The 19,312-nt window shown below is 40.2% G+C and overlaps 2 protein-coding genes across 5 annotated transcripts in view; both read right to left on the bottom strand.

Annotated features, from left to right (window-relative positions):
- The window catches only part of cngb3.1 (cyclic nucleotide gated channel subunit beta 3, tandem duplicate 1), a 37,583-nt gene extending 21,202 nt beyond the window's left edge, over positions 1 to 16,381 (bottom strand). The window contains exons 1-5 of the mRNA XM_021622349.3: positions 15,472 to 16,381; positions 14,347 to 14,425; positions 12,609 to 12,732; positions 3,727 to 3,887; positions 3,139 to 3,450 (exon numbers count right to left, since the gene is read on the bottom strand). Coding sequence (XP_021478024.2) covers positions 3,139 to 3,450; positions 3,727 to 3,887; positions 12,609 to 12,732; positions 14,347 to 14,425; positions 15,472 to 15,600 — 805 coding nt within the window. The 5' untranslated portion in view covers positions 15,601 to 16,381. The remainder of the gene's footprint in view (positions 1 to 3,138; positions 3,451 to 3,726; positions 3,888 to 12,608; positions 12,733 to 14,346; positions 14,426 to 15,471) is intronic.
- Positions 16,382 to 16,929: 548 nt separating this feature from the next.
- Positions 16,930 to 19,312, bottom strand: part of cngb3.2 (cyclic nucleotide gated channel subunit beta 3, tandem duplicate 2) — a 28,125-nt gene continuing 25,742 nt past the window's right edge. For all 4 annotated transcript variants that reach the window (XM_036935220.2, XM_090189774.1, XM_036935221.2 and 1 more), the window contains exons 15-18: positions 18,561 to 18,679; positions 18,110 to 18,262; positions 17,668 to 17,812; positions 16,930 to 17,500 (exon numbers count right to left, since the gene is read on the bottom strand). In XM_036935220.2, the coding sequence (XP_036791115.1) occupies positions 17,474 to 17,500; positions 17,668 to 17,812; positions 18,110 to 18,262; positions 18,561 to 18,679 (444 nt within the window). In that variant the 3' untranslated portion in view covers positions 16,930 to 17,473. The remainder of the gene's footprint in view (positions 17,501 to 17,667; positions 17,813 to 18,109; positions 18,263 to 18,560; positions 18,680 to 19,312) is intronic.

Here is a 19,312-nt window from a genome sequence, read left to right as displayed (position 1 = left end):
TAGTGTACAGCTGTAATCAGATTACATTACTGAGTTTGGGCAATCCAAAAGCTACATTACTGATTACAATTTCTGTAACGGATTACATATAGAAAGTAACCTACCCAAACCTGAGTGTAGTGTGTAGCTGTAGTGTAGTGTGTAACTGTAGTGTAGTGTGCAGCTGTAGTGTAGTGTGCAGCTGTAGTGTAGTGTGCAGCTGTAGTGTAGTGTGCAGCTGTAGTGTAGTGTGCAACTGTAGTGTAGTGTGTAGCTGTAGTGTAGCGTGCAGCTGTAGCTGTAGTGTAGTGTGTAGCTAACCTTACAGAAAAAACACATTAATTTCCGTGATAACATGTGAAATCAACATGTGAAAACATGAAACTACACATGGGAAAACAATCTCGTGAAATAAATGTGACTCCATGGGGATGCAAAATTTCAACAAAGGGAGAGTTTGATTTCCACATTGAAAGTTTTTGCATGCGAAAATGCAATTCCACATGTCAGAGTTTGATTTTCACATCTGAAAGGCTTTCACATGTAAATGTTTTTCCCATGTGAAACTGCAAATGTTACATCTGAATCTGCAATGGTGAAAAGGTGATGCTAACATGTGAACTCTACAGTGCATTCGACCCCATCACTTTTTTCAAATGTTGTTACGTTACAGCCTTGTTCTAAAATTGATTAAATTAATTGTTTTCCTCATTAATCTACACACAATACCCCATAATGACAAAGCAAAAACAGGTTTTTTGAAATGTTTGCAAATATATAGAATAAAATAAACTGAAATAGCTTATTTACATAAGTATTCAGACCCTTTGCTATGAGACCCTTTGCCACTGATCATCCTTGAGATATTCCTACAACTTGATTGGAGTCCACCTGTGGTAAATTCATTGATTGGACATGATTTGGAAAGGCACACACCTGTCTATATAAGGTCCCACAGTTGACAGTGCATGTCAGAGCAAAAATCAAGCCATGAGGTTGAAGGAATTGTCCGTAGAGCTCCGGGACAAGATTGTGTCGAGGCACAGATCTGGGGAAGGGTACCAAAACATTTCTGCAGCATTGAAGGTCCCCAAGAACACAGTGCCCTCTCTCATTCTTAAAGGGAAGAAGTTTGGAACCACCGAGACTCTTCCTAGAGCTGGCTCCCGGCCAAACTGAGCAATCGATGAAGAAGGGCCTTTGTCAGGGAGGTGACCAAGAACCCGATGGTCACTCTGACAGAGCTTGGAAGAACGTTTCAGAAAGACAACCATCTCTGCAGCACTCCACCAATCAGGCCTTTATTATAGGGTTGCCAGACGGAAGCCACTCCTCATTAATTTATGGCTGCAATCCCGTTAACGGGATCGATATGACAACAGCCAGTGAAAGTGCAGAGCGCCAAATTCAAAACAACAGAAATCTCATAATTAAAATTCCTCAAACATACATGTATCTTATACCGTTTTAAAGATAATGTTGTTGTTAATCCCACCACAGTGTCCGATTTCAAATAGGCTTTACAGCGAAAGCACCACAAACGATTATGTTAGGTCACCACCAAGCCACAGAAAAACACAGCCATTTTTCCAGCCAAAGAGAGGAGTCACAAAAAGCACAAATAGAGATTAAATTAATCACTAACCTTTGATGATGTTCATCAGATGACACTCATAGGACTTCATGTTACACAATACATGTATGTTTTGTTTGATAAAGTTGATATTTATATAAAAAAAGTTTACATTGGCGCGTTACGTTCACTAGTTCCAAAAACATCCGGTGATATTGCAGAGAGCCACATCATTACAGAAATACTCATTATAAATGTTGATAAATTCAAGTGTTAGACATGGAAATATAGATATACCTCTCCTTAATGCAACCGCAGTGTCAGATTTCAAAAAAACTTTACGGCGCTCAGAAAACAAATAACATTTTCCGCCATGTTGGAGTCAAAAGAAATCAGAAATTACACTATAAATATTCCCTTACCTTTGATGATCTTCATCAGAATGCACTCCCAGGAATTGCAGTTCCACAATAAATGCTTGATTTGTTCAATAATGACCATTATTTATGTCCAAGTAGCTACTTTTGTTAGGGCTTAGGTATACAAATCCAAACGCTTGTGCAGGTCCCCCATAACTTCGGACAAAAACTTCAAAAAGTTACATTAGAGGTCTTAGAAACATTTCAAACTAAGTATAGAATCAATCTTCAGGATGATTTTATCATAAATCTTAAAGTTCCAAACGGAGAATTCCTTTGTGTGTAGAGGAGCAATGGAACGCAGGTCGATATCATGTGGAATGTGCATGACCAGGAAATGGCTCTGCCAGTAAACTGACTCATTCAGCTCTTATTCAGGCCCACAACACAGTAGAAGCCTCATTCAAGTTTCTAAAGATGGTTGACATCTAGTGGAAGCCCTAGGAAGTGCAACGTCATCCATATCCCACTGTGAATTCAATAGGGCCTGGGTTGAAAATCGACCAACCTCAGATTTCTCACTTCCTGTTTGGATTTCTTCTCAGGTTTTTGCCTGCCATATGAGTTCTGTTATACTCACAGACATCATTCAAACAGTTTTAGAAACTTCAGAGTGTTTTCTATCCAATACTAATAATAATATGCATATATTAGCAACTGGGAATGAGGAGCAGGCCATTTACTCTGGGCACCTCTGGACACCTTTCATCCAAGCTACTCAATACTGCCTCTACAGCCATAAGAAGTTAAAAGGCAGATGAGCATCCGCTTGGAGTTTGCCAAAAGGCACCTAAAGGACTCTCAGACCATGAGAAACAATATTAAACTCTTTGGCCTGAATGCCAAGTGTCACGTCTGGAGGAAACCAGGCACGTAACAAAATGTGTAAAAAGTCAAGGGGTCTGAATACCTTGTGAATGCACTGTATTATAACTGTATTATGAAGCTGTTCATTTTTTGTCATTTAGCAAATGCACTTATCCAGAGCAATTAGGGATAATTGCCTTGATCAAAGGCATATCGAAAGATTTTTCACCTAGTCGGCTCGAAGATTCAAACCAGCAGCCTTTCGGTTACTGGCCCAGCACTCTTCACCGCTAGCTGCCTACCTAGTGTGTAGCTGTAGTGTAGTGTGTAGGTGTACTTTAGTATGTAACTGAGCACTACCTGTGAATGGATCTATGGTGTTACCAAGCACTGAGTCCATGGCGTCTTCAACTGGTTGGAGCGTAGTGTCAATGAAGGAAAAGCTGATCATGGGACAAATGGATGCATCTCTAGCTGCCTGCTCCTCCTCCTGTTTCTTTAGCCGCTCTGCCTCCTTCTTCTCCGCATCTGCCTTTGCTTTCTCCTCCTTTTTCTTTGCCATCTCTACTGCCTTTATCGCATCTGCTTCTGCTTTTTTTATTGCATCCTCCTCTGCTTTTATCCTCTCTGCCTCCTTCTTCCTCAGGTAGTCTGATTTCCTCAAGACCGGGGCTGTAGAAAACAGGCAGAAACCATTATGAATGAGTGGTATGGAATAGCAGAGGAGTTTATAATTATATAGTCTAACATTTGGGCTTCATCATTGAGAATATCAGGCCTTCTAAATTTTAGCATGATCTATATGTATTGAAGTACAATATATATACAGTATGATACATATACTGTTCCTTATTAGACAACTCTAACTAATCAAAAACGAAAGTGATTGATTGATTGACTGACTGACTGATTGACACAACAACATCTGTTTACAGTAGGTCCACTTACTGATAGGGGGGCTGATTTCAGGTGTGGTAGCATAGGGGTCAATGGCTCTCTCTTTGTAGGTATTTGTCCGGTCTCTTAGCCGTTTGACAACTTCCCGGAGTGTGTCATCTGCATACCTGCTGTACACAACCGGCGGAGGTGGAGGAGGGGGCTGCTCTTCACTGCATCAAGAGACAAGAGGACAAATTGTTTAACAGGGTTCTAATGAATTCAAATAGAATTAAAGAACATGATTTGTTTTCAAATAAAAGGAGGATGAATGTTATGGCATGTTCCTTAAATAGATATTGCATGTAAGGTGCTGAGATCTTTTTTTGCGGGCTACTGATTACATCAGTACAGTGGTGACCGGTCAAAAATTGAAAATATATATTTTTTGTTGCCTGTTCTACATGTTATTTTTGCATTAATAAGTGTCACATATCAGTTTGCAAACAATGTAAAAAAATATATATATATTGACTTAAATGAGTTACATTAGAAGTGCAATCCAAGAAGGCATCGAATCCATATATATACACGTACGTACACACACACACACACACACACACACACACACACATCTTTAAAAATATATATATATTTTCCTTTATTACTTTCTAAACCTCCCCTAAACCCCCCCTCCCCTAATTGGAGTAAACAAGTGAACAACATTTCTTAGGCTTCTACTTCCAGCTTATACATTCTATATACATTTTACAGGCACAGTCTTTTATACAATAGTTATATTTGGTTTGTTTTTACTCCTGTCCTTTATCTAACCTCAACCTCTCCCATCTACAGTATTTCTTTCACAAAAGTTCTGAACCTATATATGTTTTACGGACACAGTATGTTTTACATGAGTTATCTTGTTGTTATTAGTTGTTATTATTCCAAACCTTCAGGTCCATTCAACCCCTCCCATCTATTTCATAACACCATCCATATTGCAGAGTTAGCACCAGGTAAAAGTTGTACTGTACACATGGACAGTACCAAAACTAGCACCACAGCAAAATCTGCAGAGCTGAGAAGGTTGTATCCCCCATATAAAACAATATTTTGGTTGCAAGAATTATCACCATTTTCTTTAACCAAGTATGGCATTTAATGCAGGGCCGACAGACAGATTCCCTACTTTTTCCCCTTCCACTTTCCTCTTCCATTTTTTGCAGTAATGCTGCAATTAGTTGGTTGTAATTTTGGGTAGAGCACACATTTCCATATATTTTTGTTAGCTGCATGTGTGACATAAATCAATCAGTCTTACAGTATTTATGATATAATTTACAAATATTATACTTAATATCTATTAGTATGTTTGAGTTTAACCACAATATTTGTTGCATTATTTTTCAGTTTTTTTCAGGTAAATTAAATTGAAATTGCAACCGACTTTCTATGGCTTGTTTTAAAAACAGTGATATTTGGGAGATTATTTCCTTTTCAAATAACAGAAAGTTAGAGGTTGTAATCCGAATAAAGGGAAAAAGGCCATTCTTGTACACGGGGTGAGACATTCTTATTAATTTGCTAGAGAACCCGTTTGGATTGAAGTATAACTTTTGTATGACTGAAGGCTTTAGTGAGAGGTCTAAAGCATTCATATTTAATAATGTCTGCCCTGCGAATTCATATTCATTGTATAAATAGGCCCGTTTAATTTTGTCTGGCTTGCCGTTCCAAATAAAATTTAATATTTTTTCTCATATAATTTAAATAACTGTTCACTAGATGTAGACAAGACCATGAGCAAATAGGTAAACTTGGATATGACTAAAGAGTTAATCAGGATGATTTTTCCACAAATACACTGGTATTTTCCTTTTGATGGTTGCAAGATCTTACCTATTTTTGCTAAGAAATAAATGAGATCATTTATTTATTTTGGGATATCTATACCGAGCATGTCCACATCACCATTAGACCATTTTATTGGTAAACTACACTGTAATGTAAAAGTTGTATTTGTTTGCGATCCAATACGTAATAGAGGTTAGAATACGTATCTAGATCCTCTATGAGGCTGTGTAAGGATCCAAGTGGTTTTAAAAGAAAACATGTATCATCAGCGTACAATGACACCTTTGTTTTTAAACCCTGGATTTCTAACCCCTTGATATTATTGTTGGATCTGAGTTTAATAGCTAACATTTTGATGGCAATAATAATATGTCGATAGTGGACAACCTTGTTTTACATATACATATACACACATATATATATTATATATATATATATATATATATATATATATATATATAATATAAATATATATATACACTACCATTTAAAAGTTTGGGGTCACTTAGAAATGCCCTTGATTTTGAAAGAAAAGCACATTTGTCTATTAAAATAACAAAGTTGATCAGAAATACAGTGTAGACATTGTTAATGTTGTAAACGACTATAGTAGCTGGAAATGACAAATTTTTATGCAAAAAAATCTACATAGGTGTACAGAAGCCCATTTTCAGCAACCATCACTCCTGTGTTACAATGGCACGTTGTGTTAGCTAATCCAAGTTTATGATTTTAAAAGGCTAATTGATCATTAGAAAACCCTTTTGCAATTATGTTAGCACAGCTGAAAACTGTTGTTTTGATTAAAGAAGCAATAAAACTGGCCTTCTTTAGACTAGTTGAGTATCTGGAGCATCAGCATTTGTGGGTTTGATTACAGGCTCAAAATCGTCAGTCTATTCTTGTTCTGAGAAATGAAGGCTATTCCATGTGAGAAATTGCCAAGAAACTGAAGATCTCATACGACACTGTGTACAACTCCCTTCACAGAACAGCGCAAATTGGCTTTAAACAGAATAGAAAGAGGAGTGGGAGGCCCCGGTGCCAAACTGAGCAAGAGGACAAGTACATTAGAGTGTCTAGTTTGAGAAACAGACAAGTCCTCAACTGGCAGCTTCATTAAATGGTACCCGCAAAACACCAGTCTCAACATCAACGGTGAAGAGGCGACTCCGGGATGCTGGCCTTCTAGGCAGAGTTCCTCTGTCCAGTGTCTGTCCTTTTGCCCATTTTAATATTATATTTTATTGGCCAGTCAGATATGACCTTTTCTTTGCAACTCTGCCTAGAAGGCCAGCATCCCGGAGTCACTGACATTTCTAAGTGACCCCAAACATTTGAACGGTAGTGTATATAAACAGTGGCTTGCGAAAGTATTCATTCCTTGGCATTTTTCCTATTTTGTTGCCTTACAACCTGGAATTAAAATGGATTTTGGGGAGTTTGTATCATTTGATTTACACAACATGCCTACCACTTTGAAGTTGCTAAATATTTTTTGGTGTGAAACAAACAAGAAATAAGACAATAGAACTGAAAACTTGAGCATGCATAACTATTCACCCCCAGTATCCTCTGAACAGTTTATGTTGAGATGTGTCTGTTACTTGAACTCTGTGAAGCATTTATTTGGGCTGCAATCTGACGTGCAGTTGACTCTAATGAATTTATCCTCTGCAGCAGAGGTAACTCTGGGTCTTTCTTTCCTGTGGTGGTCCTCATGAGAGCCAGTTTCGTCATAGCGCTTGATGGTTTTTGTGACTGCACTTGAAGAAACTTTAAAAGTTCTTGGCATTTTCCTGATTGACTGACCTTCATGTTTTAAAGTAATAATGGACTGTCGTTTCTCTTTGCTTATTTCAGCTGTTCTTGCCATAATATTGACTTGTACTTTAACCAAATAGGGCTATCCTCTGTATACCACCCATTCCGAGCCACAACATAATTGATTGGCTCAGACGCATTAAGAAGGAAAGAAATTCCACAAATGAACTATGAACAAGGCACACCTGTTAATTGAAATGCATTCCAGGTGACTACCTCATGAAGCTTGTTGAGAGAATACCAAGAGTGTGAAAAGCTAGATGGTGCCGACAGAGATGGTTGCCTCACTTCAGGTCCTTAGGAAACTATGCAGTTTTTCCATATTACATTGTTAGCCCAGAAAATCTCACGTGTCATTACATACAGCCGAGAAGAACTACTGGATACAAAAGCGATGTCATTTGACCAACATTATGACCAGGAATATGACTTTCTCGAAGCAGAGACTTTGTTTGGACCTCCACCATGGACATGGGATCTTATCCCAGAGGCCGACCCAAAACAACGCTGTCGCCGCAGGAGAGGCAGACTGAGCGGCCTACTGGTCAGACTTAGAAGGCGAGCACACCATCCACCGCTTCTGAGCATATTACTCGCCAATGTCCAATCTCTAGACAACAAGGTGGACGAAATTAGGGCACGAGTTGCCTTCCAGAGGGACATCAGAGATTGTAACATTCTCTGTTTCACAGAAACATGGCTCACTTGGGACATGTTGTCAGAGTCGGTTCAGCCACCCGGTTTCTTCACGCATTGCGCCGACAGAAACAACCACTCTCTGGTAAGAAGAAAGGCAGGGGTGTATGCCTTATGATTAGCGACTCATGGTGTAATCATAACAACATACAGGAACTCAAGTCCTATTGTTCACCTGACCCCAGAATTCCTTACAATCAAATGCCGACTGCATTGTATACCAAGAGAATTCTCTTCGATTATAGCCAGAGCCGTGTATACCCCCCCCCCCCCCCCCCCCCCCCCCCCCCCCCAAGCAGATACCTTGACGGCGCTGAAAGTACTTCCCTGGACTATATTTAAATTGGAAACATATACCCTGAGGCTGCATTTATTGTAGCTGGGGATTTTAACAAACCTAATCTGAGAACAAGGCTTCCTAAATTCTATCTACATATCGAATGCGTGACAAGTTGGTAGCATTCTGGACCATTACTACTCTAATTCTAACTCGACCCTGCCCTGTGCAACTGGGTCCTGGGCTTTCGACCCCGCCTCCAACTCAATCATCAAGTTTGCAGATGACACCACAGTGGTAGGCTTGATTACCAACAACGACGAGACGGCCTACAAGAAGGAGGTGAGGGCCTTCGGAGTGTGGTGTCAGGAGAATAACCTCTCACTCAACAGCAACAAAACAAAGGAGATGATCGTGGACTTCAGGAAACAGCAGAGGGAGCGTCCCCCCATCCACATCGACGGGACAGTAGTGGAGAAGGTGGAAAGTTTTAAGTTCCTCGGCGTACACATCACGGACAAACTGAAATGGTCCACCCACACAGACAGCAAGAAATTTGTCTTGTCACCTAAAACCCTCACAAATTTTACAGATGTCGGGCTGTATCACCGTCTGGTATGGCAACTGCTCTGCCCAGACCCGCAAGGCTCTCCAGAGGTTAGTGCGGTCTGCACAACGCATCCCCGGGGGCAAACTACCTTCCCTCCAGGACACCTACAGCACCCGATGTCACAGGAAGGCCAAAAAGATAATCATGGACAACAACCAGCTACTGTTCACTCCGTTATCATCCAGAAGGCGAGGTCAGTACAGGTGCATCAAAGCTGGTACCGAGAGACTGAAAACAGCTCTCAAGGCCATCAGACAGTTAAACAGCCATCACTAACAGAGTGGCCGCTGCTAACATAGAGACTCATATATCTGGCCACTTTAATAGATTTAATAAATGGATTTAATATAGGTATCACTAGTCACTTTAAATAATGCCACTTTAATAATGTCTACATATCCTACATTACTCATCCCATATGTATAAACTGTATTCTATACCATCTACTGCATCTTGCCTATGCCGAACAGCCATCAATCATCCATATACAGTTGAAGTCAGAAGTTTACATACAGCTTAGCCAAATACATTTAAACTCAGTTTTTCACAATTTCTGACATTTAATCCTAGTAAAAATTCCCTGTCTTAGGTCAGTTAGGATCACCACTTTATTTGAAGAATGAACAGTTCTATTTTTGTTACATAAAGTATGATCTTTGTCCCCATGTGCAGTTGCAAACCGTAGTCTGGCTTTTTTATGACGGTTTTGGAGCAGTGGCTTCTTCCTTGCTGAGCGGCCTTTCAGGTTATGTTGATATAGGATTCGTTTTACTGTGGATATAGAGATACTTTTGTACCTGTTTCCTCCAGCATCTTCACAAGGTCCTTTGCTGTTGTTCTGGGATTGATTTGCACTTTTCGCACCAAAGTACGTTCATCTCTAGGAGACAGAACGCGTCTCCTTCCTGAAAGGTATGACGGCTGCGTGGTCCCATGGTGTTTATGCTTGCGTACTATTGTTTGTACAGATGAACGTGGTACCATCAGGCGATTGGAAATTGCTCCCAAGGATGAACCAGTCATGTGGAGGTCTACAATTTTTTGGCTGATTTATTTTTTAGATTTCCCCATGATGTTAAGCAAAGAGGCACTGAGTTTGAAGGTTGGCCTTGAAATACATCCACAGGTACACCTCCAATTGACTCATAATTATGTCAATTCGCCAATCAGAAGCTTCTATAGCCATGACATCATTTTCCCAAGCTGTTTAAAGGCACAGTCAACTTAGTGTATGTAAACTTCTGACCCACTGGAATTGTGACACAGTGAATTATAAGTGAAATAATCTGTCTGTAAACAATAATCTGTCTGTAAACAAAAATTACTTGTATCATGCACAACGTAGATGTCCTAACTGACTTGCAAAATCTATAGTTTGTTAGCAAGACATTTGTGGAGTGGTTGAAAAACAAGTTTTAATGACTCCAACCTAAGTGTATGTAAACTTTTGACTTCAACTGTATTTATATGTACATATTCTTATTAATTTAGATGTGTGTGTATAAGGTAGTTGTTGTGGATTTGTTTGATTACTTGTTAGATACTACTGCACTGTCGGAACTAGAAGCACAAGCATTTCGCTACACTCGCATTAACATCTGCTAACCACGTGTATGTGACCAATAAAATGTGATTTGATTTGCTTTGAGCTGTCATCCAGACAAAGGGTAGATACTTTGAAGAATCTCAAATATAAAATATATTTTGATTTGTTTAACACTTTTTTGGTTACTACATGATTCCATATGTTTTATTTAATAGTTTTGATGTCTTCACTATTATTCTACAATGTAGAAAATAGTAAAAAATAAAGAAGAACCCTGGAATGAGTAGGTGTGTCCAAACTTTTGACTGGTATAGAATATATGATTTGTTTCCTACAGAAAACTTGGGGGGCCAAATTAAACCACCCCTGGGCCAAATTAAGTCGGGAAACCTGGCCCGACAGTATGGTATTAGATAGGGCCTAGATTTGATCCTGGGTGTACAGAGCTGCATTCGCTAAATTCACAGAACTCCTCGCAATCATTATGGTTGTGTTTACAAAGTCTGCCCAATTCTGATCTTTTGCAGCTAATTGGTCTTTTGACCAATCAGATCGGCAATAATTTGGCAAAAGATCAGAATTGAGCTGCCTGTGTAAACGCAGTGGGACCACCATGTCTGTGTTGTCCATGGGGACCTATTGATTCATACTCAGCACAGCAGCATACCACCCACCTGCCATCTTAGTACTAGGAACAAATATAATCGCCGTTTCTCTCTCTCTCTCGTGCTATCTCCAGGCGCACTGGAGGTAATCCTGGTGCTAGTGATTAGTTGGTTAAAAAGTAATTGCCAGGTGTGCCAGGAAACTAAGAATAGTTTCCATCTGTACTGTATATCCCTAATATACTCTGAGAAGATGCTGTATTTACACTGGACTGGTATTCACATTTTATCTGTCCCTTTTTAATTTACTTGCAGTGGGCTAAATCAGGTTCACACATCATATTTATTCTACTTTGAAACAAAAGTATACACATCACATACATGGTTGTACCATGTCAGATATAGAATTGTAATGTATTCAATGTTGAGTTTGCATCCCAATATTACACTTTTATATACATCACAGAAGACTGAAAAATAACAAAACCGTTTGACATAGAAACAGCGGATTTTCAGCATATTCTTTGAAATACTGTTTATTAATTATGAAAATTATTATTGACATTCCACCTATGAGGCCACTAGAGGGCACTTTGGTCAGTCAAATCAAATCAAATAAATAATTCCATTGCAGGAATGGTTCTCGTTTCTCTGCACTGTACCTAAAGATATTTCCCACTAGCATCTTATAAGAATTCTATACCAGATGAAGCATTTAAGAAAACACACACACACACACATTAAGAGGTATGGAGCTTACTACTCTGTATAGCCAGAAATAGAAGCAGGTGGGATTTTCGTTCTGTTTTTACTTGGCTGTACCTCAACAAGGAAATAGGATTTCAGCACAAGTCACACACACTGTATGTGAAATCAGCCTTTACAGAAGCCAAATACAGAATACAAGTTCTTTCAATCAAGACCAGCGACTATTCCACTGTAAAAGTTAGCCTACTTCTTTGAAGTCAGAAATGAGCTACAGTACAGAGAGAAAGCAAATAAAACCTTTTCAAATAAAACTTACACGTGAACTACCGCCACCCATCCCCTGACCTCCTTAAATCACAAATACCCATAATCCCATAATCTTATTCAGCTACTTTGGGAGTCACAAGCTGCAAGTCATTCTGTAGTGAGGAGGGAAAACATCAAGCCATTGCTAAGCAGCTGCCTGCAGACACAATATAGGCCTACACCGAACTAATAGTCTATTTCTAATTTGGCTTACGTTGTCCTTAGTACTGTAAACATGTAGACTATTGTCTTCCCACAAGCAACAGCCACAGCCACTGCAGTTGTGGGAAGAGACTAGTCTACATGTTACTGTGCTGTGTACGGACAACAACATGTATACGCTTTTTCTCATTTTACACAGAAAATGAGGTTATTATTAACACATCTCATCTCAGTAGATGAACAGCCCCAGTCTTTAACAACTTTGATGTCCTACTACCCCTATTTGGCAGTTCCTGTGGGGTGTACTGGCTGAACTAATAGCCCATAGACAGTTTCACAGCAAGGTGTTATTCATGTTCTTACCCTTCAGCCCCATCAGCGGGTTTGTCCCCTTCTGCAGGTGCAGGTGCTGGGGCAGCGGCCGGGGCTGGGGTAGGGGCAGGGGCTGGAGCAGGGGTTGGAGCTGGGGCTGGAGCTGGGGCAGGATCTATGGATAGTATACAAAAGATAATATGAGCCAGTGGATCAGTGTAGAACGTGAGTAGAGACTGAAACTTAAGACCATACACTGAGTATACCAAACATTAGGAACACCTTCCTATTATTGAGTTGCATCCCTTTTTGCCCTCAGAACAGCCTTAATGCTTTGGGGCATGGGCTCTACAAGGTGTCCAAAGCGTTCCACAGGGATGCTGGCCCATGTTGACTCCAATGCTTCCCAAAGTTGTGTCAAGTTGGCTGGATGGATCGGGTGGTGGACCATTCTTGATACACACGGGAAACCGTTGAGCGTGAAAAACCCAGCAGGGTTGCAGTTCTTGACACACTCAAACAAGTGCGCCTGGCACCTACTATCATACCCCGTTCAAAGGAATGTAAATATTTTGTCTGTCCCATTCACCCTCTGAATGGCACACATACACAATCCATGTCTCAATTGTCTCGGCTTAAATATCCTTCTTTAACCTGTCTCCTCCTCTTCATCTACACTGGTTGAAGTGGATTTAACAAGTGACATCAATATGGGATCGTAGCTTTCACCTGGGCAGTCTATGTCATGGAAAGAGCATGCTTTGTATACTCAATATATATTACTTAGGGGAAAAACAACATGACAACACCTGAAAGTAATGGAATTGCTTACTGCCATTACATAAATGAAGCATTTGTTGTTCTAGAATGCACTGAGTGTCAATGTGTGTCTCTGAGATGTGGATTAGTGAAAGAGAAAAGGTGCCGAGGGAGTGGACGTGTTGTTTCTGCTGCTGATGTATAGGAACAGACAGATGGACTAGGGAGCAGGCTGTCATGTGTGCCCTACTTCCCAAACCAGCACTCATGTCTCAACAACACAGGTAGATCAAACATTAGCTTATCTTTCACCTCAGCATTGAAATAGTTAACTGGAATGATAGGATAAACAAACCAATTTAATTATATCATGGAATCAAATTTAGTTGTTACTAAATAAAATAATTGAATGATATGATGGAGTAAAATGTAGTAGTAAGTTACTATCTTTGAATGAGAGCCTGAGAGAAAGAGAGGATATTGAAGAATCAGGGAGCGAAAGCTTCACATGTCACAATCACTTTGGGAGTTTGGGCCTTGTTAAAATCAAATTTAGAGGTCTGCCAGATTCCCAGTGTAAGGAAAAGTATTTTTGGAATAATGTAATCAACAAAAAATGTTTTGTTTGCAGTATACTCTGTTAGTTCCACAAAAATAAACTCAACTGGATCCCAAATCAAACATACGCTTTTTTTTGCCAGAAACCTTCAACTTCTGCTTTGTTTTTGTTCTTTACTTGAAACCCAGCCCATTGTTATATATAGTACTGTTGGGTAAAATAAAGCAGAGATCACAGTTAACATACATCTCCTGGAGTTCCAGGAAATCGATAGACAAGAGGGTAGAATGAGACTTCGTTAATGTTGTGGCTGCAACATTTCTGGACAGAGGGTATGCCACAGCCAAGACGCCAACAATGAAAAGTCTTAATTCTGTCCCCTTGTGTTTGAGTATTATATGACACAAACTGAGCAAGTTCAATATCATATAGAAGCAAGAGAAAATGCTAGATGAAAACAAACAAACTTACCTGCTGGTTTAGCCTCCTCCTTCTTAGGTTCTTCCTCTTTCTTCTCCTCATCCTTTTTCTCTGCAGGCTTCTCCTCTTCCTGGGAAAACAACGCTGTTACCTCACTAAAAACAATAGCCCATATTCACCAACAGACTTAGAGTAATGCTGATCTAGGATCAGATTTCCCCTTTGATTCATTATTACCTGAAAAGGCTCAACTGATCCTAGATCAGCAATCCTACTCTTAGATATGGTCCAATGAGACATGAAGACAGGTGCCCATTAGCACCGAAGTGACACAGTTTCTCTGGACCCCTGCAAGGTCAGAGTCGTGTCGTCGTCCCCCCCCCCCCCCCCCTTCTAAACGCCATTATGATGTTTGGTTACACCTCATCTCATGTTGGTTGACAACATCTTCTCCTCTACAAAGGCCAATTACTCAGCCTGAAACGCAGGCTATAAGTGCTTCTCAACCCTAGTGCTATGCTATACTGTTGATAGGAGGTATTTGAGATAGCTTGGTTTCAATGCTTCAGAGTCCAGCCTGTTTCAACCTGAGGCTTTCCCTAATCCGACTGACTCAGTTGACATGGTTTGCTGTCCAGTCCATCTCACCATCTCATGAGTCACTGCCCAGTGTCACAATCACTGAGAGAAACTGTTGAATCTAATATTAATTTAGAACATGACATTTTGTCCACTTTAAAGGGGCATCTGGGATTCAAACAACAGCAGACTGGATGCCCTACCACTTTTTTGGTAAACAGCAAGCGTTATAAAATATAAAGACAATATTGTTTCGAGCAATTTGTCATGGGATAAGGTTAATTAGTCAAACTGTATGTTGACTGTATATATGTCAACCATATTATATTACATCTTTAGGGCCATTTAATCCTGTGTACAGTTTAAGACATTCAGAAACAATCCTAAACAACATTTTCATACATCAATAACAGCCAGTCATTATACTAAAGTCCCACAATATCTATATAATCAGTGGTAATAATATAGGCCCCATTTATTCAACTGCTCTAAAAATGAATACATTTCTACCCCTACGTCTAAGTATTCATCCTGCCGGCAAACACTTTCAATGATATATCCCACTGTAGTGTTTAGGAAAGAGAGGCGATGCCTTACCTTTGCTGGAGGTGCTGGGGCAGGAGCGGGAGCTGGTGCGGGGGCAGGAGCCGTGGCAGGAGCAGCAGTGGCATCCGGCTTCGGAGGTGGCTCGGGCACCGAGAACAGTGCTTTGAGCTTGCCAAACATGGTGGTTGTTTGGCTAGTGGGCAGTGTGAGCAACAGAGAACCCGGCGAGCCTATCCAGGGTAACAGATCTGATCCTTAGACTCTCTCCTCTGTCTAACCAACTGTCTAACCCTGAATGCCTGACAGTCGGCGCGACAGCCTGCCTCAGGTAATTAATCTCCAGTTCCATTAATTCCTTCATAGGAACTCCCCCTTTGCTCTTCACACTTCTCCACTCTTCCTATGGGATGGGTCAACAAAGAGCAGCTATCACTGCCACCTATGGCTGCTTCACATCTCCAACACTCTTCCTGTGACGTTGGACTGTTTGGTAAATGTACTCTACTCAAAGGTGTTGAATGAGCAGCAACTCTACCGTAGGAGGCCATTTTGTTTCTTGTCCATGGCTGCAGCAATCTTGGCAGTAAGTTTGGATAATTGACAATTAATTCAAATCAATTAATTGATCAATCAGAGAAGTCCAGGAGTTGATCAACAAACTTCAAATAGGTTTAACACCAGATTCGGGTACATTTCTTAATACACAATAGTAAAGTAATTGCACTGTGACTCTTAGGTAGGGGCTAAACTCAGCTATGTTAAAGTGAATATAGTATTTGGGTTATTCTTTTTTTTTTTTTTTTTTTTTTTTTTTAATACATTTTTTACCCCTTTTTCTCCCCAATTTCGTGGTATTCAATTGTTGTAGTAGCTACTATCTTGTCTCATTGCTACAACTCCCGTACGGGCTCGGGAGAGACGAAGGCTGAATGTCATGCGTCCTCCGATACACAACCCAACCAGCCGTACTGCTTCTTAAGACAGCGCGCATCCAACCCGGAAGCCAGCCGCACCAATGTGTCGGAGGCTACACCGTGCACCTGGCAACCTTTGCTAGTGCGCACTGCGCCTGGCCCGCCACAGGAGTCGCTGGTGCGCGATGAGACAAGGAGATCCCTACTGACAATCCCTCCCTAACCCGGACGACGCTAGGCCAATTGTGCGTCGCCCCACGCACCTCCCGGTCGCGGCCGGTTACGACAGAGCCTGGGCGCGAACCCAGTACAGCGCCCTTAACCACTGCGCCACCCGGGAGGCCCTATTTGGGTTATTCTTAGCTTCACTGCTTACTGTGTGTTAAAGCTGGGGACAGATACAGAGAGGAGACCACTTACTTAATTAAACATCACAATGTCCCGCCCCTTTCCTAGCTAAGACTTCACAATGTCCCACCCTGGATAAGGGGATTATTGGACTGAGATCTCCATGGTTGGCTTGCTTTCACATTCAACTACTATTCAACACAACACACAATAGATCACGAAGAAGAATAGGATACTATGGAACTGATGCAGTTGTTAGTAAATGAGAATGTATTTATTTAGGTAAATGTGTATCTTACAAAGCAGACAGATCGTATTAAATGTCACTTAAGTAGCTTGTTTCGTAGCTAAACTGTTACCCGTTACACAGAAAAATAAATCCTTTGATTGGCACTGCATCCATAACTGCCACCACAAACTACATGAGTTGTGTATCGGCAAATACAAATCGTGATTGGTCCAAAAAAAAAAAAACAGTTTCTAAACCTGAAATATAATTTAGAATTGATATGAAAAGAAAAATGATCAAAACACTTCTAGAAATATTCGTTTTTTCCACTTCTTTAATTATTGCACATCTTAATAAAGTTTTTGAAAGATTAAACAATTCTAAAGGATAGTATGCGAGAGGGTAGTTGTAATCCCTCTTACACGAATCCCTCAAAATAGTGTTCTGTACACACACTCACATACTGTTCATTCAGCTGTGAGTAAAGAGGGGATTGAACAATAATGCACTGTAAATTCACCACAAAAGTAATACATATGAGAAACGATGCAGTTTGATATTCTCAATCTTTATGATTTTGAGTGGCATGCTACAAGAGAAAGAAAACCACAACACAGTACAGTAGATTACAAACCAGCTTGAGCCACTAACAGTATTTATAAAGTTGCCTTGTACATTATCAACTGTAACTGAAATTATACGGTACATACCTGTTGTTAACAACAGGTCAAAGTGAGAGTAAGGGATGTTTCTTACCTTGAGTTTCTCCAAAAAGCCTTTGTCGCCCCCAAAGACACGCAGCATTTTAGGAGTGGGGGGTTTGGGTCCGAACAGCGCCAGTCCTTTCTTTTTATCTTCAACAGCCTTAGCAGCAGCTGGACCCTTAGCCTTCATCAGTTTCCTTGGAAAAGAATGAGTCAAAACGGAGTCAGGTATATCTCTATTACATGACAACATTTTATTTGAATAGTCCATCTATAGCTCAATAAACTATAAATAGAGTTTGATGAGCTATTACCGTATAGATGGATTATCCAAATACATATTTGTATTGATAAAGGCTAGCAGGGAAGCAGTATTCTTTAGCATTTTAAATGTTTCCCCTACAAGAGACTACTACTACTAACCAATTATCTTAGATTAAAACTAGGAACTAATCCAATGCAGTACCAATAATACAGCCAATCTCCTCTCTTACTTTCCTTTCCTGGCCAGAACCTTCTGAGCCATTGGGTAGTGGACCAGAATTTCAAAGAGATCCTTCTTTTCCAGGACGGACAGGTTAGCAAAGCCGTGAGCTTTGACATTAGCTGTCCTCCTGTTCCCGCCATCTTTAGACGATTGCAACAGACTGTTGAAGAAAAACACTCCAATTGTATAATATAAACTCACAACAAGGCGTCTTGGTGTAGGCTACACCATGTCTGCTTCCGAAATGGCAGCCTAGTTCCTACATAGTGCACAACTTGCAGTACAGCGCCCTTAACCACTGCGCCACCCGGGAGGCTGATAGTGCACTACTTTTGATTAGAGTGCATAGAGGATTACTTTTTAACAAAGCCCTGGTCAAATAGTGCACTGTAGGAAATAGTGTGCCATTTCAGATGCAGCCCATTGTTTCATGTTCACAGGAGAGCTCTGTTCTGTACCTGATTTCTCCAAACACACAGCCGGCCTTCAGTGTAACGAACACGATGGAGTTATCTGGTCCACCAACCACCTGTACTGCTCCAGACTTGATTATGTACATCTCTTTACCAATATCTCCCTACAGGATAAGATAGTTAGACAGAAAACTGTCATGCTATCGATGTACAGTGCCTTCAGAAAGTATTCACACCCCATGATGTACAGTGCCTTCAGAAATTATTCACACGCCTTGACTTTTTCCACATTTTGTTGTGTTACAGCCTGAATTTAAAATAGATTACATTTAGATTTTGTGTCACTGGCAATAGCCCCATAATGTCAAAGTGGAATTTTTAACAAATGAATAAAAAATGAAAAGCTGAATGGTTTTGAGTCAATAAGCATTCAACCCCTTCGTTATGACAAGCCTAAATAAGTTCAGGAGTAAAATTGTGTCGTGTCTGGGCAATCATTAAATGTGAAGACTTATTTATATCAAATCAGTTCTCTAGGTTTAATTATTACGTGATTGAAATAATCATGCAAACATTAATTAACTAGGAAGGCGGGGCACCATGGAAAATGGTGATTTACAGAGTTATAATTTACAGAATATAACTCTTAAGATATTTTAAAATCTGATCAATTACAGTCTTCTGTTAATTAATTATTATTACCTCATCAGTACTCATTACTGAACGTCGCAAACCCTTGTAGACCTGCACGAACCCTAGCCTAAATCATGAATCAGCGATATACAAATTGGCTTAAT

This window comes from Oncorhynchus mykiss, chromosome 11 (assembly GCF_057628025.1).
Source record: "Oncorhynchus mykiss isolate SJ-2025 chromosome 11, ASM5762802v1, whole genome shotgun sequence".
In the NCBI taxonomy this organism is placed as follows: domain Eukaryota; kingdom Metazoa; phylum Chordata; class Actinopteri; order Salmoniformes; family Salmonidae; genus Oncorhynchus; species Oncorhynchus mykiss.
Note: the sequence above shows the minus strand (reverse complement) of the source record. Positions and strands in the feature narration are given on the sequence as shown.